Below are 25,914 nucleotides of genomic sequence, written 5' to 3' on the forward strand. Positions count from 1 at the left end.
TGTTTCCGTGCAGGACTAATACAGATCAGCCTGGGCTGCTTTTCATCACTTCTGGTGAGGAAGCTATAGAAAGAGAGCTTAATCTCTGGCTGCGAAATCCCATAGGCCTGGCTGACTTATTTTTAATTCAGGGAGATTTTCCTTGCATTCCTTGACAGTCTTGCTTGGGCAGTGAAGGGGGAAACACTTCAGAGCTTGGTCTTGCATGCAGAGGTGTGAAACATCCTCCCACCTGCCACCTATTGGTCTGGGATATCTGAGTGCTCAGGTAGGAACGGCCCGAGCATCCCCTGTGAGTAACCCTTGGCACACCCCAGCTGGGTAAGGCTCTGTTTTGAAAGAGTAATCAGCCTTAAATAGGAAAGTCATCACACACCTAAGAAAATGGAGAGATAAAAGGCAAAAAAACCCCACATCTGAATAAGAAAAAAAATACAGCAGCTCTTCCTTAAGCAGGTCTTGGCATTTCTTCTCCCCAATTGATTTGACATGCTGCACAAAGTAAGACCAGCGCACGACATGACTTGTACGGTTGCGTGAGCTCAGCATTAGCAAATGCTGTCAGTTTTCTGAAATGGCTTCACAGTGATCAAACCCCTGTAAGACATTTCCCTGTCAGGAGAAGATGCAACGCAACATCGCTGCTGCAGGCTGGCGGACAGATCATGCTTCCCCACAGCACTGCTGACACCAGGGAAAGCAGCCTGGGCAGGCATCTTCCTTGCCACATGCTTTCACGCAGCCATCCACACCTATCTCGGGACTTCAGGGATTTGCAGTAAGAGATTTACCCATAGCATGGGAGCAGGCCTAAGAAGCGGTGGTCACCAGCAACATTGGTTGGTCATTGTACAGGGAAGCAGCAGTGCTCAGCCCTTCTCCCTTCCCCTCTACATCTGTCTCAGATTTATCTACTCCCTGCGTCTATCTCCCTGACAGCAGTTTGCCCCTTTCACCTGGGTGAATTCAAAACCTCCCACAAGTAGGAAAGAGTAACTTGCATGACAAGGCTCTGAACTTATCCTGTACCTTTGTGTGTGTCTGACTTGCCAATAGCCATCCCAGAAAACCAACAGCGTAAAGGAATGAGTATTTTTATTACCCCATCATTTCTGAGGCTGTTGAAGTCATTGCCCAGGCAGGGTGGCTGGGCGCCGATGGCTACGCTACAGTGCATAGCTGCCGTGGCAGTAACCACCATATAGAAACAAGAACCTGAAACTAATAGGAAGGCAGCTGCGTCTCTTTTGGGATTCCTGAGCAAAGGGCTGATGCTCTACTCCGTGCTGGGACAATAAAACTCTTAAGTGCACTGTGGGTCCTGCTAGCCTGTTACGGAGACCAGCTGAAAAGTCAGCCCGTTAGATGCCTCAGCAGATACCCTATTGCCCACCCCCTTAAGCAGGTTCTTTGCTGAGAAAAACCAGTAGTTTTGTCTAAAACCAGAAAATACATGATCTGAAGTCAGCTGCAGCCAAAATGTCTTGACTGTGCATACAGACTAGGTGGCTATTGGGGAGAAGAACAGATTACTCTCAATGTAATCCCCCCCCAACAAATTAACCTCTGCTTCCAGTGGGGTGTATTCCTCACAGATTTATGGGGCAATAACTGGAAAGCAACACAGAGTGTGTGACTAGCCATGGAAAAGGGGTTGCTCAGCACCTGCCTCTCTACAGAAACAATGCAGCAAATGCAAGATGAATTCCCACAAAAATGACAGTACCGCCACTAGCCGTGTGCACTGCGGTCAGAAAGGGCAGAGCAGGTTTTAACGAGAGGTTTGGTCTTCTGAGTGTAGCCACCTCTCTGCAGGCTTGAGAAAAAGAGACAGCATGGGCACGGTTCAAAAGGATGCACTGCACACAGCACAGGCCCTTTGCGGAGTGCTGAGTGTGAACCAAGGAAGGGCAAGGGACAAGCAGAAGCTGAAGCAAAGGCAGGAGGGGGCAGTGGCAGGGAATTGCAAGACCAGATACTCAGAAGAGCTCTGGAAAAGCGCAACCCCTGAAGTCAGTGGTGGAACGGCTGTTCCCTTGAAGGATGCTGTGTGGAGCCTGAACTAAGCACAGAGGTTTTCTGGAAGAGCTTAGAGAGGACACAATTGTGATGGGTGCAGTGCTTTGGAAATCTGGGCCTTCTCAGCCAAAAGGAAGTCTCCAATTAGTTCCTCTTCCTTCAAAGGCAAGAATACAGCAGTCATAAAATACCAGAAATTATTGTCTATTATTGCAAAACACATCTAAACACATAGTTACCACTACACAAAATGTGCAAGCCTCAATATTCACTAGTGCTCAAATTGCATGACAAATACAGAATCCACAGATTTAACTGTAAGTCTGTCCAGAAGTAGTGTCCTGTTTCACTGAGAAATTGTGATGCGGCTTTGTGGCATTTTCCCTGAGACTTTTCAGTTTTAGCTGGAGGGAGAAAGAAGAGGGAGCTCAGGGTGACACGTGGTCTCTTCTCAGAGTATCTATGAGTCCAGCAGTGAAGGCAACCATATGGGCTGCAAGTCAAGCGCTCTGCCTGAACTCATCCCCCCAGGACAAAGCTATCATCACTTGCTTTCCCTGGCCCACTGAAGACTTAGCATGTATTCAAAATAAAAGAATCATAGAACCATAGAATTGCTGAGGTTGGAAGGGACCTTTAAGATCATCAATCCAACCATTAACATACTCTGACAAAAACCACTTCTAAACCATGTCCCTAAGTACCACATCTACCCTTTTTTTTAAACACCTCCAGAGATGGTGAATCCACCACCTCCCTGGGCAGCCTATTCCAATGTTTAATAACCCTTTCAGTGAAAAAGTGTTTCCTCATATTCAATCTAAACCTCCCCTGACATAACTTAAACTCATTTCCTCTCATCCTATCACTTGTCACCAGGGAGAAGAGGTCAGCCCCCCCCTCTCTACAGCCTCCTTTCAGGTAGTTGTAGAGGGTGATAAGGTCTCCCCTCAGCATCCTCTTCTCCAGGCTAAACAACCCCAGTTCCCTCAGTCATTCCTCATAAGATTTGTTCTCCAGACCCCTCACCAGCTTTGTAGCCCTTCTCTGGACACACTCTAACACCTCAATGTCCTTCTTGCAGTGAGGGGCCCAAAACTGAACACAGTACTCGAGGTGGGGCCTCACCAGTGCTGAGTACAGGACTATCACTTCCCTAGTCCTGCTCACCACACTATTCCTGATACAGGCCAGGATGCTGTTGGCTTTCTTGGCCACCTGGGCACACTGCTGGCTCATATTCAGCCGGCTGTCCACCAACACCCCCAGGTCCTTTTCTGCCGGGCAGCTTTCAAGCCATTCTGCCCCAAGCCTGTAGTGCTGCATGGGGTTGTGGTGACCCAAGCGCAGGACCTGGCACTTGGCCTTGTTGAACCTCATACCATTGGCCTCATCCCATCAGTCCAGTCTGTCCAGATCCCTCTGTAGAGCCAACCTACCCTCAAGCAGATCAACACGCCCTCCTAGTTTAGTGTCACCTGTGAACTTACTGAGGGTGCATTCGAAGCCCTCATCCAGGTCATTGATAAAGATATTAAAGAGAACCGGCCCCAGCACTGAGCCCTGGGGGGCACCACTTGTGACTGGACACCAACTGGATTTAACTCCATTCACCACCACTCTCTGAGCATGGCCATCCAGCCAGTTTTTTACCCAGCGAAGAGTACACCTGTCCAGGCCATGAGCAGCCAGTTTCTCCAGGACAATGCTGTGGGAAATGGTGTCAAAAGCTTTGCAAAAATCCAGGTAGATAACATCCACAGCTTTTCCCTCATCCACTAAGCGGGTCACCTTATCATAGAAGGAGATCAGGTTTGTCAGGCATGACCTGCCTTTCACAAACCCATGCTGACTGGGCCTGATCACCCTATTCTCCTGCATGTGCCGTGTAATGGCACTGAGGATGATCTGTTCCATGACCTTCCCAGGCACCGAGGTCAGACTGACTGGCCTGTAGTTCCCTGGATCCTCCTTCTGGCCCTTATTGTGGATGGGTGTCACATTTGCCAACCTCCAGTCAGCTGGGACCTCCCCAGTTACCCAGGACTGCTCCAGGACTGAAGTTCAAGTTCAAAGCAGTTCATCCTCTAGAAAAATGGTCTTACTACAGAAGTACTGTTTAACTAAAGGGCAAGGTTGAGAATTAATTTGAGAGGTAGAAGGACAGTGCCCTGTACGTGCATTTGTCTCTACATTTCTTTTTATAATTGCTCGACATTTTTAAGGAAGAATAAGTCCCCAGAAGAAGCTGGAGGTGACTAGTGTAGTTGTAGGCCACATGCAGACATGCAAAGGAAACAGGCAGGCATTTTTGTGGAAAATTGGAAACCTGAGGTGGGATTTCAAAGGCCGCGTAAGCCAGTCTGACTGCAGGCTGCTGCTCAGTATGGTGGGCTGGCCATGGCCACTTTCCCACAGATTTCCCCTCTGTCCCACTATGATCCTGCAGGCAGGCACAAGGCCACTGAGGGCTAGATACAGGAGATGACTCTTTGCAAAGCCACCTCCTGGTCACTTCACCTTAACCCTACAGTAAAATCCCAGCCCTACTTTTGTTCCTGCCACAGCACCACATCTTTCTCTTTGGCTGCGCTTGTGTTGCTCCCCCCTGCTCCAGCTCCACCTTCCTGACATGTCCTGCCACCATGAGCCACAGTGTTCCCTGTTCAACACACACCAATTAAGAATAATAAAAAGGCTGCCATTGATTGAAAGCCAGACTCTGTTCTCAGCTGGACAAATCTTAATTCAGCATCACTGCTGTGCCTGTAATAGTGTTGCTCTGGATTAAGAAGCAAACACAATATTGCAGTTGCCTGGGCTGAGGCCACTGCCAGGCAGTGCGCTGAGGAGGGATCAGGCACACCACCATCACATGTCCCATAACCACAGGAAACTTCCACAGAATAGTTAACACAGAAGTAACACAACTGGAATAACAAGGGAGAGCAGAACTGAGGATAAGCTGTGCTGGGTCACACTGAAGGTCTGCCTCTTGCAATGACTCGTCTCGGACAGCTTGGAGAGGAAGAGGATAATTGAGCAAGCCAAAACTAATGCTCCTCGTGCATACATCCTTCCACTCTCCATCACTTGGGGCTAAAGGACTTCCCAGGGTGGAGGCTTTATCCACAGTTTTGCGTTTATTAGACCTCGAGGGAATCCAGAATCTGTTTCCTTGAATCTGCCTAATTTATTTTTTTTTTAAACCTCATATTCTGCTTTTCTTTGACAGGAAAAACCAGGCTAACCTCAAGGGGTTTTTTTGCATCACCAGAACTCAATTCCCTGCTTTACAGCAGAATAGCTCAATTCGTCATTGCCTGTTTTCCATACAAATGCCTCAGTTGCTTAAAAAACCCTGCTCTGCTCCAGCTCTCTCTCATAATGGAGGAATGAGGTCCTCAGAATCTGCACAGATGGGGAGCCCACAAATGTGAGCGTAAAGTCCTGTTGGAGAACAGACTTGTATCCAACAAGCAGCAGAAACCGAAACCAGCTCAGATTTTACCTGCAATTCGTTTGCTTTGTGTGGCTCAGTGCTAAAAAACAATGACAGTTGCAAATAAAGGATTTAAATACAAAGGAGGTAAACAAGGAAGATAAGCCCTGTCTACCCCTAGCCTTTGAGAGGCAGTTTCCTTGGAGTTCTTGAAACCTCCCATTTGGACTAGACAGTACAAGCTGAAGTTTTTAAAGTGGCACAGTGTTACCAACTATTCCCCCGTGGCCACCACAGCCATATAATCCTGCTAGCTGACTCCGGAGCCTGAAAAACAGGGAAGCAGGTGAGTCAGAAGACCATCATAGGAGTGCTGCTTTCCCCTCAACCTGGGATGCATGCATTCCCCCCCAACCACCAGCCCTTTCCAAAAGCAACAGAGCCCAGAGATACTATGCAAATAAACCCTCCTCATCTAAAGCCTGTGCAGAAAGACAGACGTAATAAATGGTGACGCACTGCAGCTTCCTCGGCCCAGAGATGCGAACTCTGGAGTCGAGGTCAGATGCAATCAGCTGAGTAGGCAAGGGCTGAGACAATGGCAGCCTGGAAATGCTGCTCCCGTTCAATTACACTGATTGCACACGCACGCTCGAAAATCAGGTGAATTGATTTTGATTTTCATCAACGAGAAATACTGAACAGGATCCAAAGTCCTTGTGGCCCCTGGGAAATACTGAAGCTGTGAACTCCACCACGAACAGCTGGCAAGTGGCTTTGACTCATGCCAGAGAACAGCCCCACGGTGACAGACCCGCAGGTAGCACAGGACAGCACTATCCCTCACTGCCACACGTTTCCTGTAACTTGCTTTATTAAAGCGGCTCGTGTGACAAGCCACATTTCTTTTTCTTTTTATTTGGTAGTTTTTTCTTCATTCCCCCCTCCCCCCCCCGTGCTATTAGAGCTAAGTTTTTAGGTTAACTTCAAGCTGTTGTCTGGTTTCTTGCCTGAATAAAATCTGTTCTTTTCTCCCCTTCAGCTAAAGACAGGCCAAGGCTGACGCAGTAGCAACTCCAGGTCAGCTTATCTGTCTGGAAAGATCCTAACTTCAAAATTATATTTTTTAAGGGTCCATTTTGGTTTAGTCAGTTCCTGGGTTCAAAATTCCTTAACGTTGATGTGAATTCCTGGAAATTTCTGGGAATCAAATAAAATGCCAATAAACAAATAATCACCAAAAGCAGTGCAGAATCACAATAGGCACTCTGTCACTGAAAGAAAGAACAGAGGAAAAATGTGAGCGAGCCCTTTTGCAAAATTACCTAATCAAATGATGAATCACTTTTCCCAGCAAACAAGCATTGACTCAAACTGTATCATTTTCACCAATGCTTTTCAGATGTTAAGGGCAGTAGCACGATTCCCTGAGTCTCCTCCAGGGGAACAAGGCATTTCCCTTGCTCAAGTTTACATTAAAGCAACCTCTTTCTGTGGCTTCTATTCAAGGACCTTTAGACCCTCCTCTTCCCTTCCCCTGACACCAGACACACGAGGCACCTACCCAGGAGTCCATGTCCTGATGCTACAAACAGACTGCCATGCTGCAGAGGAAACTCATGTTGGCTATTTCAGACAGTCCTTTCACCATGCGCTCTCCTACAAGTCACACCAGAGGCACTCAGGGATTTCTCTCTTGCTGACCTTCAAACCTGTATTGGCCACCTTGCAGCTTTTCCCTCTCCTCTGGTTGCTTTACATGCCTATGTTAAACAGGGGATGAACCCTCTTTCGACAGCTCTGGCTCAGCAGCCCCTCGCTCCATAAAGTAGCACCAGGGTCCCCAAGAGACGAAGGGTGAGCAGCCTCAGGAGCAGTAGCCAGTGACCTTGAAGACATTCATAAAAATCTTCAGCAACTTCACCCTCTGCCCGTTTTAGCCTTTTAAAGCATAAGCGTCGAAGATCCTTAATGTTTATAATGCGCTCAATATCAAGCACAATGGTGGGCTATCCCTGGTGCAGGGCCAAAGCTCTGCTGCATGTGTGGTAATCTTTCTCCCCTCCCACGTACCGTGATTAAAAATAACCAATGTTATTAAAAGTAGAGTTTCTTTTTGCATCTGTAAAGTTTTATACATTATGATCTGAACTGAGTGAAATCTTTAGCCTAAACATTAATTGATTAAAACCAAAACATTAATTGATTAAAAACATGTATTCAACAACAGCAAATCATTTTGTGACCTCCTCTGTTCCACTCAATTGCTTTTGTGAAGGAAAAGCACCAAACAATGGAAGAATTTCTTCTGAACATTTTTTAAAGGAGCATCTCAGTTGTAAAAATCTGTGATAACGCTTCGAGGAGAATTTCTCTTAGAACAATTTTTAGAAAAACTCAGCTATAGAAAATATTTTGTTCAGTCTAAAATAGAACTTCTCTTCAATTTCTCCAAACTGTTGGTGAACCAAAAGACCAGTTAATTGCAGAGCTCCTGCTGTATCTGGTACCTCCCGCTCCACCTCCAGTAATGCTCGAAGTTCCACATGCAAAATCTCTGTTACAAATTGCACCCATTTCAATGGGCACAGATCGAGGGCCTGGGGATGAAAACATAGCCTGGAGTAGTCCTCATCTGATGGGCAATTGCAACTACCGCAGTTAGGAGAAGTGACATTTCAAACAATGCCTTGGTGCTCCTGATCCACCTCCCCCTTCAGGGACTCCCATATCAAATCAGCTCACTTTACAAGTCGAAGTAAGTTGTTTCTGACTGTCACCACGGACTATTGCTGTCTGAAAATCAAGCTGTTTTCTCTCTACTTTATACATTACCCCCAGATATGAAGACTCCAAACTGTGAACGTAATTGGCAATTCTCTTGACAATGTACAAGGTAAAATAGAAGCAGCATGTTGCTCAACTGCTCAATTGGATCTCGAACAATGACAGCAGTTATAATTGCTATCTACTGCTTAAATAACCAGATACTATATGACTCAGAAGATGGAGGCTAAGAGATTAACAGGACCAAGATGCCATTTTTGTCACAAGTACATTTCCAGCCAATTTTTTTAACGTCAGAGGGAGCTAATGTTGGAGGCTGAGAAAAATACATACATAGGTTAAATTGGCCACACTGTCAGCAGGATGCAGCTATACTCACTCTCTGGGAGATGTATGCAGGTAGGAAACAATCTCCCTTTGGGAAATTACAGGTATCCTTTTTGCCAAGTAGTTTAGGTAGCTTAAACACTTGGGATCATGTATCCTTACAGTCAGCATTGCAATGAAAAAGAGTTTATGAACATTTCTTCATGGTTGAGAAGTGCCCAATTAAAAAACTTCAGGTTTGGGACACTGACTCCTAATACTGCAGCCTTCCCTCTTCTTCCCTGGGAACTAACTCCCAGAGGCAACTGTTGGCAGCACTTGCCTTTCAGGACATCTGAAATGCAAATACAGTTTTATTTACTTCCTGACCCTTGGCTCAAAACATCTGCAGCTCTGTAAATCAAAAGCAACTACTGCCATTTAGCAACATCATCTGCCCTTGCTTCATTCTGCCAGGATATGGAAGCTGTGCTTTGGTGTCACCGTGACATAGCACGGGTGTTATGGTGACATTTGAGAAATCCTGGTTGGGGTCCCCAGGCAGTTGGCACCACTGTCCTTCATCCTTCATCTCATTTAGCAGGATGAAGCCTGGCTGGTCAGGAAACAGCTACAGATTGAAATTTTGGTCAAACTGAGAATATAAAGAAACTAAAATTCTTCAGCACTGACATCCTGGATTTCTGTTCTGGACAAGTCAGTTGAGTTGGCAGTCTCAGCTTCTGTCATTTGAGTACATTGTAGAAGAGCAGGTGGTGATGCTATCTTAACCTCTGTAATAGAAGAAAAGGCTTTTCAAGATTCATGTCATGAACCCTGGGCCATGATGGTATGGTTTAAGTTTTCAGAGGAGAGCTCTGGCAAATGCAATGACTTTTCATCCTGCTTCTTTCTGAAAAAACTCTGGAAAATTGTTGGAAGTGATGGGTTTCAATCAATTTAGTGGGGTAATGATGGAAACTATGTAGTGATTGCTGAAAAAAAAAAAAAATCTTAAAAAGGGAAGTGCTGGGAAGGGGAGGATCTCCACAAAGTTTTGAAACCAATTCCATGAAAACTTTTATTCATCAGCTTAATCTTCACGGATTCAGCAAAATGGAAGAGAATTCTCCAACACCTGCCTCAGCTGACAAACTTTGAGAACTAGCAGCAACATGTTCTGCTTTTGACAAGGTAACATCAGTCCCTTTGCACATGAAATAACTATACTACTCGAATATCCTGAGAGATATTCATCCCACACTGCAGTACCTCAAAATTAGTCACATTTGGGTTTCTAAGTCAGTTTGTATTCTTTTGAAAATCCTATGCTTTTCTGACACTCCTAAACAGGAAAAACACCAGGGTGGTTAGTACTTAACAGAACTGCATCATAACATTTTATTCCAGTTTATTCATCTTTAAAATGCCCCTGAGTCATTTCTAATATCCATGTTTGTCTTTTGTGACTCTAGTGCTTAGTTATCATAGCTGTGTCTTTCTCAATCTGGAAATGGCAGCAACTAACTCCTCTCCTTTGCATTTTTTTAGTTACTTTTTTACTCTAACCCTTATTTCAAGATAGATTATCCCCACCTGCTACAAACCCATAAGCTGAGTGCTGGTGTAAAACCACAGCACCAGCTGCATTCTCATTGGACCCAGATTTGAAGAAAAGCTGCCTGAGGAGAAGCCCAGACATTCAGCCAGCAGCAGGAGCTACTTCTGCAGAGGAGAATGATCCCTTCACAGCAGCTCCACAGAGGACACTCAGACATCTGCACCCAGCATCTCCACGCCTACCAAGCCATGTGATAAAGCGCCAACCCAGACTGGAATTCCCTGTACCTCTGCACATGCAATTTCTCTGACACTTTCAGCCCCTGCTGTAGCTGTGGGAAGCGAGAAGTTCAAGCCTCAGGCACGATCCCTATCACCACAACACTGCAGCCATAGCCTTGTTGGTGTCCAGGATGCAGCTTCTGTTCCATCTGGTACTGCACCACAACACATTCCTTTTACAACAGGGCTGGTGCTTCCTGCCTTTCCATTCAGGTGTCCACATTTAGCAGCTATTCAGGCTCCCTGGACTAGCCTGCTTCCCTTCTGTGAGCCATGGCTTTCAACATCCATGCTAGCAGCAGTCGCTGCTGTTGCTATGCCAAGGCCACTGCACCGCCAAGCTCCAGCATACCCGTATTGTCCTACTTGCACTCGCTGTGCAACTACATCTTTTCTAGTTTTCTTGTCCTGTCTCTACACTCTCACAGTTACTGTCTCTACACCCCGGGGGGCTGCCTGCAGGGAGATGAACTGGTTTCCTCCAGCCCAGGGAAGCCAAAGGCCCCAGGCACTAGTGGTGCACTCAGTAAAAAGGGCAAAAAGGGCAGCTCATGGCCAGTCCAGTAGCTGCACCAGCAGCCAATGGTATACAGCCGTGCTATACAGCGCAGTCTGATCATGGAAAGATTCCTTGAAGTAGGTCCTAGGATAAAAGAGCTGAGTATGTGATTCCACCTCCCAATTTAAACATCCATATGCCAAACGATGTCAACTGCCTATTAAACTGCAACGGGGAATCAGCAGACAGACATACTTCATCTCATGCTTTGTCCCAGTTACTTTAAAATAGGTATTGCTGAGTCAGTGGCTTGGATTACAGAAATCAGAGATCTTTAATAGAATTTGACAGCTTTTGAGGTTTGCATGAAGTCCTCTAGAAGCAGATCAAAGTGGGAACACTAGTTCTAGTCAGGTTCACAGGTGGAAACAAACTTCCTACAAAAACGTACCCAATGAAATCATTGATATTAGAGGTTACCTTCCTTCCGCGCATCCCACAGCAAGAATCCCTCTTTGCAGTGTTGCACTCCCAGTGTTCCCCTTGGGGTCTACTTCCCTGCTTAGCACAGATCTCCTTGCCCAAGGTGAATGCCTTTAGCCCCTGGCCATCAGCGCTCCCATTCAGCAGCAGGGCTACGAAACACCACATCTGGCATAACTCACAGTTGGCCTCTTCCATTGTATTCGCCGCAGCTTATCCTCCGGGAGCAGGTTGGGACCGACGGAGCTGATGTGAGCAGGGAAGGTGGAGTCCTCAAAAAGCAGTCCTTGGCTCAGACACAAAGCTCGCAGGCGGTTGAAGTCCTGGTTATTAAATTTCTTCAGGTTCTGGAGGCTTCCCGTTGCCCCTGTGGTTTGCCAGCCCTGCTCCCGCATCAGAGCGGAGCCAGGGTCGAGCATTGTGCCCCTTTTCTGTGAAGGAGAGACATGGACTGGCGTTAGTTCCCTGATCCAAAGTGGCGCCTTAGGAGTGTGTGGGAAAGCGAACACCTCCCCCCACCCAGAGGATTATGGAGCAGCAGCTTGCAAAGCTGAGGGCAGTCACAGTGACAAAATCCTTATTAGCTGGAAATGCCTGGGGAAAGAGCAGTCGCCAAATCCCAACTGGTTTATCTTAAACCAGTGCTGTCACTGCTACAAATTCAATTTTGAGTCTTCCCTGAGGACAGAGAGCAAAGCTGTTAGTGAGCCACTGTGTTAGCATAGAGGTACATCTGCAACATAAGCGGGCATAGGGGATGGAGCAGGAGCTGCAGACACGGGGGAGGAGGGAGGTGGTGTGTGCAGGGAAGCTGCTCAGAGGTACCCTTCTGGTCATGAATCACACCTGTGCCCAGGGCATCTTTTGAGTTATTTATTTCATTTCCACAAGCGAGCGCTTGACAGTCACTCCCTGTGAGACCTAAAGACAGCAGAGACTTGCCTTTCCTTGGGATCTGCTCCAAAGACCCCAGACAGATTAGGGGGTGGCTTCCTACCAGCTTACACAGATGCCCCACTAGACTCCCTAAGGCTACAGTGCATAGAGTAGACTCCCTGCAGCTACAGTGATGGGACCAAGCTGCAACATCCAGACCTGGATCGCACCTGCAGTACTTGCTCACATGAGCGTGCTCCAAAATCTGGGGGTTTGGACTCAGTAGTTCATTTGAAGGCCAGTGTTCAAACAGATCTGAATTGTAGATTCCTATTTAAACTGGGCAGTCATTGCGTGGCATCTGTAGCTATTCCAGTCTGGAGCATGTTTGAGCCCCTCTTTGTTAACGTGTCTAAAGGAAAGGGGCAATTCACTTAGGACAAGTGACCGTTTGACACACAGAGTGAAACTCCAGAATGGACAGACCTGCTAATACATCTGCTGGCACAGCTAGGGAAGGATGCAGGAGATATAAAAATCTCCTGTTGTTGACTCTGTCCCCTTTACAGTCATCAAAGAGCACAGCAGGACTCTTGCCATCAAAGATCTACTTTTGTTCCAAAGGGAGGCAGTGTATCATCTGTGGAGATGCTGGACTGTGGAGTAAAATGACTTTTGGGACACAAGTAGGAGAAGGGCATGGGAAGGCAGAAAACTTGCATGTTTGGACAGACAGTGGCATCAGACCTTTAAAAGAGCACTTTGTTCTGTCTAAATAGGGGCTTTCAGGTGCACTCCCCAGAGCCACGTAGGTGTACAGAGAGACGCGCACATATGCATCATCTCCTGGGGATCTTCCTTCAGCTAAAAAGCTCTGTTGTGGAGTTCAGAGTTTAGAAAAGTAGCAGGAAGGCTCTTCAGCCTGCCTGGCCTCCTGGTTCCTCCAGCACCGTTCGTCATGCAAAATTACATGTTGCTGGGTCAAAATATAGCTTGAGATCCACACCAGCTTTCACCCTTCATTTACACTTGCCCTCAAAAACAAAACTTTAACTGTCCTGAGCTATAATTCCCCTTATGTCCCTCTCTTTATGAAAAGAGAAGCCCCTGGCGAAGCCCTGCATTAGCAGACTTTTAAGATCAAGAAGGATCATTGTGATCACCTCCTCTGGCTTCTTGCATGACAGATGCCGCTGCACTTGATCCAGTGATTCCTGCCCCTAGCTCTTGGCTTCCATTTAAGATGTACCTTCTCATAAATTAGCACTGAAAAATCCACCACGTGCTCTGTTCAAGACACTCCTATAGTTAATTAACTTTGTTGTGTTAATTTCCAGCCTGAAGTCACTTAGTTCAGTTTCAAGCCACTGGATGCCATCACTTTTTTTTTTTTTTTTTTAAGTAGATGAAAGCACTCTTTTCCTACCAAACAAACTTATCGGTAGACGTGATATGTTCCTGGTACAGTACAGAGAGCAGATGGCTCCAGTAAGAGCAAAGCCTCAGGTTTTTATCGTGAATCGTTCACACATGTGAAAAACACAGCCCAGCCACGCTGAAGGTGTGATACAGTCCCCCCACACGTACACACTTTTTACTTAGTGTCATCACCTTTCTTGGTGCTTCGCATCACTCGGCCTCCTGAGATTGTAACAACAGCCTAGAAAAATAAGGAGTTTTGCATCTCCTTTTTTTTATTAAAAGCCCCTCAAAAAAATTAGATGGAATTCAGAAATCACCCGCAGCCAACAAGAAGGGAGAACATTCCCCTTGGGCTTGCATTTTTTTAATACAATGGAAATAAATCTCACGTAATGTACCATAACACGACAAGGGAATGGCTTCTTCTTAACAAATACTCATTTGAAACTGTGCCCAGGCCCCATGCATGCTAAGATCTATTTCTTGCAACAGTCTTCCAGCAAAACTGATTACTAATTCCAAAACTCAAATTAAAACTAACAGAGCTTGAAGGCTGGGTCTGACACACGTTCCCTCTCTTCTGACAGAGAACAAGAGTTTTTAGCATGTATGCGTGTGTGTTTAATTACATTGTTTAACATATCCGGAATAAATTAGCAACCAGACTGAAGAAAATAATACACTTAACTACTTTTCCCTTGCAGGAATAACTTAATCAGCATTGTGTCTGGGGGCACACACGCACAGATACGAGCTCTACATCCGTCCATGCCTCCGCATAGGCGGTCTATGGGGTCACACGCACGTGGCTAGCCCTGTTCTGTCCGCACCAGCCCGCTCTGCTGGCCACCTCTTTTGGAGCAGCGGCCTGAGCCCTGGCCGTAGGTTGGCTCTCATGGGTGCATCAGCAACAGCAAAGATGACAACAGCTTTTAAAGCAGAATATTGCCTGCCTGGTTGGGGCGCTTCTTACCTTTATGAACTCCGAGGCAGAAAGGGAGAAAGTTATAACGCAATTGGCCTCAGAGGCGTTGCCCTTGGATGGCTCCCTGCCCTGTGACATGGGGAGAGGGAGGGATTTCAAACACAACAGCTGATTCAGACATGTTGTGAAACACTGGAGAAAAACAGGAGACTGACTCTCAACTAAGGACATTATTATTCAGAGGGGGTTAAACATACATTTACTTAGTCCCGGGATCTCCTCCAAGACATTTACTTATCTGAAATGGAGCAAGGACTCACACCCAACATTGCATCTGTTGCTCTTTCTTGGTTCCTTTTCCTTCTCAGCAGAGAGAGATCCTCCCTCTTGCTGTGTGTCTTAGAGAGAGGGCCAAATGACAAAGGGTGAGGGAAGGAAGGGGAGCAGTGGAAAAGCTACAGAGAGAAGGAGAAAAAGAGATCAGGTGTGACAGCTGGAAGGGATGGGAAGGAAAGGGGAGTCTCTGAGGATATCAGAGCAAAAGCTTGGTGACCCCCGGAGAAACGAACGTGGGAACCCCAAGCACGCACCATATTCTGCATTAAACATCTTAAAAGCCAACAGCAAAGGGTGTGTCTTGTCTCCCTCCAGCACTCATTCACGAAAGATGTCAAGCAACTATTATAATCAGATACTCAATGGTGGCAAATGCTACTGACAGCTAATTACACTTTGCATAAAGATTTGTGTCAGAGTACAGACATAATTTCCTTCAATGGCTTCTGATATTTTTCACTGAGTAAAAAGTAGAAATAGGCAATTAGAAACACGCGTCTACTTCACAGCTGAACTATCCACCTTCTCCTCTCCATCGATTTTCTCAAAATATTTCCATTACATGTTGGCACAGCTGGGTTTCTGTACTTTAGGAAGAGCAGCTGAATTTTCTCAAACACTACAAAGAATACCAGAAATGCCAGAATGCCAGCAGTCCTTCTTCCCCTGTTTCCTCTCAAACACTCCAAACTATCAATGTACATTTCATCTCAGCCATAATATTCAATATATGCTACAGCAATGCAAGCACTCTTTCCCTCTAAGACCCTGTCATTCATGTATTTGGAGCATTGTAAAAACTTCAGGGAGTCAGTTCCAGAATTCTCTTATAATGAAGGAATGTGTGAGTTTATTGGCTCTCCTTGCACCCAGAGAAAAAACAAACGAGAGGGCTGCTTTTCAGCAGCTTGCCCACAGTGACAGAAAATTGTGGAGGCAGAGCTGGGACCTGAACTTGGGCATCCCAAACCCCAGATGGGCAACAGCTCCTTGTACATACAATGTGTGAAAGCCTTGAGTACCTCAGAAAAATCAAAACCAAAGCCAGGCACTTTGGCAACCCTCCAGGAGATTACTTTCCCAGTGGCATCTTGCATGACCTTCTGCTCCAAACAGTCTGTGAAGAACTCCCTTCTGGCTATTTATTAAGTCAATTTTCTCCTCATTTTGCATACATAGCATACGACAGTTCCAGATACATTTTTTTTCTACCTCATTTAATGGCAGCATACAGTAACTATAGAGTCCTCCTCATCTTAGGATCTCCACTCCCACTTGATCCAATTACTTGTGACAACTTACTGTTTTACTATGAGGCTCTTTCTAGGACAGCAAATTCATCTTTTCTTTCCCTCCAGGTAACATTAAGGACAGGGACTCTAATTTACTCTGTCTCCCCCCCCTCAATGTATCTGCGGTGCTTTTCCAGCACTATTCCTTGCATTTCACCTGCTTCATCTTGTACTAAGTAAAACAGCAAAGTGATGTTTTACCTGCAATGCCTCCGGTGTAATTCTCCAGCCAACACCGACAGAGTGCCAGATAGACTGGCACTATCTCCGTTCTCCTTTATAGGGCAGCTTTTGCCACGCCTTAGGTTAGCATAACCAAGTTGAAATCAAGTTCAAGACAAAAAGCAAACAATCTGACTCAGGCGTAGTAGTTTCATACAGATACCATACCGCAGAGACAAGCACACACACTTCAATTAGCCATCCACAATGAACTGCCTATTAACCTGTGTCGGTTGATGGTTTTGTGTGGCCAGCTGTGGCTTCAGTTGCAGTTACTCTTATAAAAAAAAAAAAAACCAAGACTTGTTTGCACCTCCCACACTTTCGCATTATCCGTTTTCCTCCTCACACCACCAGGAAACGCAGCAATCATCCTGGATCCAGGCACAGCCTGGCAGGACTCATCACGAGACAGGTTATCAGAGCTGTGTGTCATTCTTTCTGCACCAGTAAAAGCAGCAGATACTTTTAGACCAATACCTGTTCACATTTACACTGAGATCTCACATCAACTCACTCACTTGGGTAGTTCATTTCCTCCAGGATTGCCTGAGGAAGTAAGAGTTATCCACATATTTAGAAGACCTAGGGGACTGGCCTCCATAATCCTAAAGACCAAAGCCAAAGAATTAAAGAGTATCTGGCAAAAATATGTGAAGGAGGAAGATATTTCACTTGGGGGACACCAAACTGAGATAGCCTAAAGGGCCCCAAAATCCAAGGGAATGGGTGCAGCACATTCTCAGGGACACATTTCCTGGCAGCAATCCTAAATGTGTTCCTACAGCCTCTAAATGTGTTTTTGAAGAAAAGACCCTTGGTGTCCTGGTGGACAGCAAGCTGAACAAGAGCAAACACCCTTGCAATAAAGCAAACCAACAGCATTCTGGGCTGTATGAGCTGCAGCATGGGTTAAGGCAGGGGATCCTTTCGCTTTGCACGGTGCTTTTGAGACCGTATCTGCAATACTATGTCCATTTTCGAGCTGTCCGGTGTGAGACGAACACTGAAAGTGCAGCAAGTCTAGCAGAAACCCATCAGGATGGTCAGGGGGCTGGAGTACATGCGTGAAAGAAGAGGCTGAGAGCCTAATTGCAGAAACCTAAAGAGAGCTAATTGCAGTCTCCCACTAACTAGAGGGCAGGTACAGAAAAGGTGGAGCCAAATTCTTTTTGAAGGTGCGCAGCGGATGGGCAGAGACAATAGGCACAAGAAGCAGCAAGGGAAATTACACATGGTTGGATGGAAAAAAATTCTTCAGGCTGGCTGGGCCACATACAAGTGTGACACAGCAGTGGCAGCACAAGAAATCCACAGTGGTTGCAAAGGTCACCTGAAGACCCGCATGGTGAGTGCACTTTAAGGACTATGCTAAGGCGCCACTGCTGCCAATGCCCGAGCTAGCAAATGGAAAACCAGCTCGGGTTATGGTTGCATGTACACAGCAGGTTAGGTACTTATCCCAAGAAATCACCCTCTCTTTTTCAAGCTACCAGAGCTTCATTAAGAGAAAAGTTACTCTGCAGTGAATGTTCATAAAGTTTAGCTTGGGGCTTAACAGAAAAACTTACCAATGCGCAGTTCTTTCCTTACCCAAAGTAACCGAATCACCTGGGCTCACAAATGTCTTCAGCACAAGACTTTCAGCTTGGACTGTAGTCTCTTTGAGGTGGGATATTAGCAGTTCCCATAGCAGCTGTTCCCTACGAGCTTGGGGAGATGAGAACATAAAAAGCGCCCATGAAAAAGACATTTCAGCTTCTTCATCGGTGTTTAGTTTAGTTCTGTGGGTCTCCAGAACTGGATCTTTAAAAGCTGTGCACCGCACGCTGCCTACTCACATTTTAGGGATCTCATTTCTGCATGAGAACTCAATGTTTAGCAGACTCTAATAGGAAATGCATCCCTGTAAATTAGAGCAAAACCTGCCCCAGAGAGCAAAGCAGGTGCAGTTTTCCTTTAAGAGCCGTTTTTCACAACCGCTACATAAATAAAAGCTGATTGCACCAGAAGCAGGGAGCAAAGATTTCCTTCATTGCAGGAAAGGAGCTCTAGGGTGATAAATGCTGGCGCTGCTAGCTCATCTGACAGCACGTGTGCTGTTAATCGCCTCCTCTCTGGGGAAACGGCAGGTATATTCCCCTCCAGGTACGGTGATTCATTGTCTGGAACTGATATCTCTGCTTAAATGGTGGATTAACATGATTTAAGAAATATTCATTGCAAAGTTGATTAGAAAGCACCATCACCAACCTGGCAGGAGATTTCAGTTATTGCAGCATGACACCATTTAGAGATTGTCAGCTTTCCTGCAGAAGGCTGTATTGATGTGTCCATTTTCACAGTGGCTCCAAAGAAGGAAACCCAGAAGGCTGAGGGATTTACGCACAGTAATGAGCCTGTCGAGTATTTGCTCTCCTAGGTGGTTGTAGAATCCTGCAAGAAAATAAAAAAAAAAAAAAAAAGAGGCATTTGAGTGAAAAGCCCAGGGCTGTGCATTGGAAGAGCAGGGGTATTTTCTGCTAACGGCACCCTGTGAGGTTGTGGCAGATGCAACATTGCCCTGACTCGAAGTTTGCTTTTGCAGAGCAGGGACATTAATCCACCTCAGGGTGGCTGTGCAGCTTAATCCACTCATGAGCAAAAGCTGCTGAGGGATCACTGGAAACTCAAAACTCTGATAAGCTCAGTATTGTTTGTTCACCAAACCTAAAAAACTCACATTGTTCCACAAGAAGGTAACTTAACAAGATGTAGCAAGATAGCCAACATCTTGCTGTGTATGTGCATGATTGTATATGCATGATTGTGCAAACAGGGCTAAGATGCAAAGTCAGGTTATGTAAGCAAAGTATGATAAATTGTGAAGAGGACTTGAAGAAGGGGGGACTGAGTCAAAAATATATAGTAGAGACAATAACTCATTGTACTAATTGACTAGTAGTAATTCATAACCTAAAAGACAGACCTGATAAAAAAAACAGACGAAGCAAGAAGTCTTAAGACATTGCCGAGGACAGCTCCTGATAACGAATAAGAGAAGGCCTTGAAAAGCGGCTAAAACCAACCCTGCGGTCTGGACAATGACCAAAGAAGAACTGAGTCTGCGCAGGGACAAAAAGTTACTTGCGGTGATGAAGAGGAATCAGCAGCCTTCATCCTCACGACCCTCAGCGACCACCACCAGGAGGCATTGCGCAAGCGCAGTTGGGAGAAGTTTATGAAAATGACTTCTTAAAGCTAATTTTAATACAAAGTGGGGACAAGCTATGCATATGTATAAGCGTATTGGAAAATCTTATGATTATGTAATTAAGTACTATATATATTTGAGAAGGCCGCTGCATTGGGCTCGCGCCGTCGGTGGAGTGAGACTCCTGGGCCGCCCAGCGCTGTTTTGCTTGCTGCCGCTTGCTAATAAGTACTTCAAATTTTAATTGACTCTGTCTCACATCAATTTTGTGAGATCAACTTATAACAAAAACTGCTGCTGCGTGGTCAGCTACCACCTCAGGACTGTTAAAAGCACAAGTAAAGGAGGGTCCCTACGCTTAGGACCAACTGCTGCAGTGCGTTCCTCCCTCTGGTCCAGTAGGCACAGGCACCAAAGGGCAAACACCAAGAAGTGCTGTTGAACCCGTGCTTTCTATGAAGTTAGCATGACTTGCAGGGTCTCAGCTGGCACCACAGTTTCATGTATTTTGGGATTTAACGAAGCTCTATTCCTCTCTGCCCTGGAATAAAGATACACACACACGTATAAAAAAAAAAAAAAAAAAAGCCCCAAACTGGGGCTTCTTTTAAAGAGATTTTAAACTAAATATATTTATCTCCCCCTCCCCCCCCCTCCTTTTCCCAGCTTTCCTGAGGTCAGACTGCTGCTCTGCATAGCCAGCAGCCTCTCTGAAGCAGCGAGTTTGTATCATCTTCTGGGCAAGATGGGGAGCGGGGAAGAGAACAGCCTAACTTTTGCCCAACTACTGGTGGAAGCTTTGGCATTAAGAAAGGCAAATCTCCTCATTCCACCCACAGAGCTTATGTGCCAAAGTATTAAGACAGCTATCTTTTGCAACATTTCAGACATATGTCTTCATTTCTTACTTCCACTGCTTTTACCCCTGTGAATATCACACTCTTTTTAGCAGAAATACTCCTAATTTACGCTACAGTAAATAAAAGAAAAAAGCTGGGAATTTTTCCAGGGTGGTGAACACTATGTTTTGCATAAAGGAGGAATCTTCCTTCCATCACCTTCACAGTTGCTGCAGTGATTAGGTGTCCCACTGCTTTTGCATTATGGGACTAATGGAAGAACGCTATCAATCCATTTCATTTCCTCGTTCATAATTTTGTATATAGGTCAAGTGTTACCATTTATTTGCTTCTCTTAGACAAGATGGAGGGAGGCTATGAATAATATTATGCTTTGCTCCGTGTTTATGCACTCATCTTTCTGGCAGGACCTGCCCTTCTGAAGCAGAAACTTTTATGACTGTATAAACAAGCAGGCAAATAGCAAAGTCCTGCTTCAACATCTGCTTTCACCCAGTCCTCAGCCATGAGCTGCCCCTCAGCACAAATTCACCACGAGCTGCAGCACTTTGCCATATCCACATATGAATCATTTTGCTTGTAAATGAAGTACAACTGCTGCTGGAGTGAAATGTGGCAGCTGCTTAACAGTACATAATGAATCCGCGCAGCTAGATCCTACTGCCACTTGAGGAAGGGGGGATTTGGTGTGAAAAATGTATCTCTCCGGAGCCCTATTTTCAGAAGAAATATCCACCAACTTCAGAATACCGTGGGAATTCTTCAAGAATAAAAATAAAAAGAATAAAAAACCAGGCAGCCTGCTGCCAATACCCATATTAGCACTAGAATTTCCCAGCGGAATATTTTTCCTTCAGAAAAATGCCAATCTGTCAAACATGAAAGCCACTAGCAATGAATTTTCACCATGAGAAAGATACAATACATTTCAATAATGCCACTAGGTTCCATTTTGATTTTGGAATAGTCTCATTTTTTGCTTATGAAAAACCCATCAGTTCAGGACCCTCTCTGTATTATCCAAGAGGTTTGACATTGCAATGTAAAAAAGAGTCCAAGTGTTATTGCAATAGCTCACTAGATGCGGTCTGACACCATTTTTCAGAACGTGGTTTCCCAGGAAATTTCAGACTTTGTTCTTCATTTGAATGAGGAACAGAATACGAAAGCACTTTGAATGTACCGGACCTCTACAAAACTGAAAGCCCAGTTCGGCCCCACAGCAGCTAGCACTGAAACTCTCCATAAGAATGGGCCCATCCCATCATCATCGGTAACATCAAAGTGTTTTTTAAACAGACCTGTCATGACATTATCCTTGCAAGTGACATGGATACCCTTTCATCTGGTCATAGCACTGCTGTTTTGCTTTACCAAACTTCGCAAGGAACTGCTCGGTAAGGTAAGTAAGCGCACTAAGTAACTGAAGGAGCACTTTTGCCCTTCTCACCATGGTGTCCCTTATCTACCTCTTCATAAACGGGTGTTGGGTTCCATGATACAGCAGGGACTCTGTTCGTGCCAGACCTTTGTGGAGGGCACAACAAAATTGTTTTCATCAACATACGAGCCCTTGTTTGGCATTTCTGCGTCCAGCATTTGTTAAAGCCCTGTAGGCACAAGATAATTTATTTCATACTTTTGTTTTGTTTTGGTTTTGTCTTGCTGTGAACAGATTGCAACAGTCTCACATTTGTCTGTTTTTCAGAAACATTCCTGCCGTCCTCCGATGAAGAATCCCTGGCCTGCAGATCATTCACAGACAGTTTACCAGAAACATTTGCAGTTCACAGTCTTCGCCTCAGTCTTTGCTGACTAGTGGCATCTATTGCACGGTGCAGCTTCTTCTTCCTTGACATCTCGTCATTTGTAAGGTGCCAACTAGGATGAGCTGCTGGTATTCCAGTCAGATAAGCAACTTGCTGACCACTTTTCCTCCTTGCTCCCACAAGACATCCAATGCCTAGAGATAACAAAGGCTGCAATTTGAGACAAACCAGACAGCTGCTCCAGCATTCCATGTTCTTTAGTGTATACTCAAAACCTGAAAATGGGGTTACTATTGAAATCAGGGCAGGGGGAGAAGAGGGATCTGAAGCTAATTATGGCAAACCCTAATACTGTCACAGTGAAATTAAGACCATAAGGTGGCTGGAAGTCACAGGCATGAAATCCTAGCCTTGTTCTGTAAGGAGTCCTTATGGAGCTTCACCACCACACAGTAAGCATATTGTATTCTGATAGCGTTGGTCATTGTTGAAATCTAGATTCGAGATTCTATCAGTACATTTGAACATAGAATCTATGACTCTATGATTCTATGTTCAAATGTATTCGTTCCATGAAATACAAACAATGAGAGAGAAGGAGAAACTGAATTAATTTCTCAGACTAATATTCCCATCAGTGAATTCCTGGAAATTTAAAAGTTAAAAAAAAAAAAAAAAAAAAAAGGCAAGCAGCTGTTTTTGATGACTCTGGCTTCACCTACATTTGATCCAACAGAAATGAACCTCATCTGAAGCAATAATACCCCAAAATACATACCTGCAAGGTACCTAGCTGTTTAAAAAGCAAGACTGTCTTGAAAGAAGATGGAGGGCATGCCAAGAGACAGAAACCTGTTGCTAACATCTGAAAAAACATGTTCATCTCAGGTACCACGTTAGGTAAGACAGGCACAGGTCTTTCTGCCCCCAGGACAGGGCAGCGGGCAGCTCTCCTTGCAGCCCGAGTGAGCATGGGCACGAGGCTCCCAGGATCATGTTGTTTCCCTGGAATACAGAGTGCCTAAAACAGGTGTTTATAGCGTTTCAGTGAATTCTGGATGTGTCCCACCGCAAGCAGGAGTTACCATCCATTGCTCTTGATAACTGACACTCCACAGTTCCTTTCACGTACACTGAGCCCAAGCTCACTTCCATCCCACAGCATCTTCTTCTCAGTAGAAAATGAACCACAGCACAAGATGGAGTGCAGCTTCTGTCATTGCGCTGCATTCATCTGCTGCTGCAGCTTTCTGTGAAAAAAGCCGCCCATGCTCTGTAACCTCCCGCTCTAGAGACCTATTTGGTCTTTCTCTAAGAATAATCTTGGCCATGAGAAGAGTCATCTCACAGCTTTCGTAACAGCATCAGCACTTGCCAACATCACAGGGTTGGGCAGTTTAAAAACAAACAAACAAAAAAGCAAAAACCAAACGAACAATAAAGCAACCAAAAAATTACCAGCCTGAGTAGTCATGTTTTCTCATCCTCATGACTTTGTAGCCAGATGCCTCTGACCTTGCTCATCTGATATAGTAAATAAAATACAAAACACTGCTCATAAAGGTGGCAGCTCAACTTAGTCTTGAGGCTATACCTGTGCAATACCGTTCAGCAGTGCTGCTTCAGCTCAAACCAGAGGAGAATATGGTACCTTATTTGAAAAGCATAGGGAGGGTAGCAAAGCCATGGAGAAAAGCTCCTGACAGAAGTGGGCACCTCCAGTAATTGAGAGAGTTTTGCTGCTGAGGGCTGCAGTCAAGGGAGGAGGAAAAAAGCAACAAGACACTGCGTAGAAAGAGTTTAGGGATTTACCTGGATGAACTTTTAATACCAGTGCAGACTTGGAAGGAAAGAGTATTTGTTCTCTTGCAGTATGGCACTGGCGGGTGCTCTAGTGCCTAGGACACATGAAGTACTCAAGTCCATCAGAGCCTAAAGAGAAGCAAAGACCATGTGGTGAAAGTCTAGAGAGCAAGTGGAGAATTTAAGGCACAGACTCCAGTGGTGCCCTCCCTGGGGCAGTCATCCTGAGTAGCACAGCATCAGGGCTCAGACTGGGTTCAGACATACAAACGGGTCAATGCCTGATGGAGAAAACTGTCCTCCCCAAATTCTGCTTTCCAAGAACTGAGGGGCCAGCTGTGACCTGCCTGAACAAATTTACCAGCACATGCCACTGCAGCACCCTTGAAAAGAAAGAGTTTATATGTTTGCTTTCATTTTCCATCCTGTTGCCACACACCCATGGTGCGTCAGGCATGCCATTTTCCACACTGGCCCTTTACTGTAACCTCTTTCCCCACTCCGTGCTGGCAGCAGTCTCCCATTACATGCATGAGCAGCTTCAGAGCAGCTCCAACCCTGAGCTCTTTTGTCAGTATGAAAGTCCTCTCTCAGAGCTGCGCAACAGGCTTTGATAACACAGGTCTGGTCTCTTGGCTCTGCTCTATCAGTACGCAGAACAACGGGGATTTGTACTATATCTGAGGTATTAATTAAATGCCTTAAGTAGCTAGATAAGCCATTTAGCTAGGGCTCAGTGCATGTAGGCAGAGCAAGATACCAGTACAGCATACGGTCCATAGTGAACATTGCTGACACTTTCGTTGACATTTCAACTAATGTTCTTCCCCGGTTATCTATATTCTACAAAGGATTAAGGAAACTCATCACAGATTGCATTTAACTTTTCTCACCGAACTGCACCGTGTTTCTAAACACCGTCTCCTTCTTGGGGAAGGAGGAAGGGGAGGACTAGGCCCTAGAAAACTGTACTGCCACATTTTGTTCACTAACTTGGGATAAGGCTTTGAGGCAATACTGAATCGAGCCCCTTGTTTACTGCATCCAAGAGAAAACTCTGTATAAGCATGTGTGTGATGTGCTAAAATGAAGACTAAGCTATTTCGCTCCTGCAGTCTGAATTTCAATTATGCTGCTTGTTGCAGTGTACTGAGACCAGGCCTCAGTAGCCATTAGCTGGAGAATCAAACTATAATGTGTTTGACCCGATATATGTTCTAGTGAGTGACAGAGAATGCTATTGAGGAGGAAATACTGCAGGCTGTGATGGATCGGATTCCTGGAACAAAGAATTACCTTCTTCTTCTCCACTCCCTTTATAGCCTCCTGCCAAAGCATCAGGGATGGTCCTATTAACTACGGGCTACAGGGAACATTGCAGCACCTTGCAAGGAAGTCACAACGGTGGGTTTCACACTAGATAACTGGACTGTCAAAGAGAGACAGAGAGAAGGCGACGCTGCATTGCTGGGAGACAAAACCTGAAAATTATATGGTATAAATACCCCATCCTGCAGCTTCTTTGGGGCCGCGGGCTGCTATTTATTAAGTGTGTACTGTGCCTCATACAATAAGACTTTGATCCCTGACTAGGAACTCTGTAATCCAAACAGTAATAACAAACAATTACTGCATGTCAGAATGATGTACGATTAAAAACATTTTATTGTGTTTTAACAATTGAGTATACAAAAAACACAGGGAAGTTTCAGAACAGTTAATCTTTAATTGTTTTTTTTTTATTAACCAGACTGGCTTAATAAATCTCTGGGTATTGCATTAATGAGCATAGTTACATGCTGTGGAAAAGCCAAGTGATTATCATAAAAATTATGTTT

General features: G+C 45.2%; 1 protein-coding gene across 1 annotated transcript in view; it reads right to left on the reverse strand.

Moving 5' to 3' along the window:
- Nucleotides 1-18,788, reverse strand: part of CAPN13 (calpain 13) — a gene marked incomplete at both ends in the record, with an annotated part of 51,572 nt that extends 32,784 nt beyond the window's left edge. Inside the window, 2 exons of the mRNA XM_082481345.1 lie at nt 11,561-11,809; nt 18,705-18,788. Coding sequence (XP_082337471.1) covers nt 11,561-11,809; nt 18,705-18,788 — 333 coding nt within the window. The remainder of the gene's footprint in view (nt 1-11,560; nt 11,810-18,704) is intronic.
- Between the last annotated feature and the right edge of the window lie 7,126 nt (nt 18,789-25,914).

This window comes from Vanellus vanellus, assembly GCF_965231255.1.
Source record: "Vanellus vanellus genome assembly, chromosome: 3".
In the NCBI taxonomy this organism is placed as follows: Eukaryota; Metazoa; Chordata; class Aves; order Charadriiformes; family Charadriidae; genus Vanellus; species Vanellus vanellus.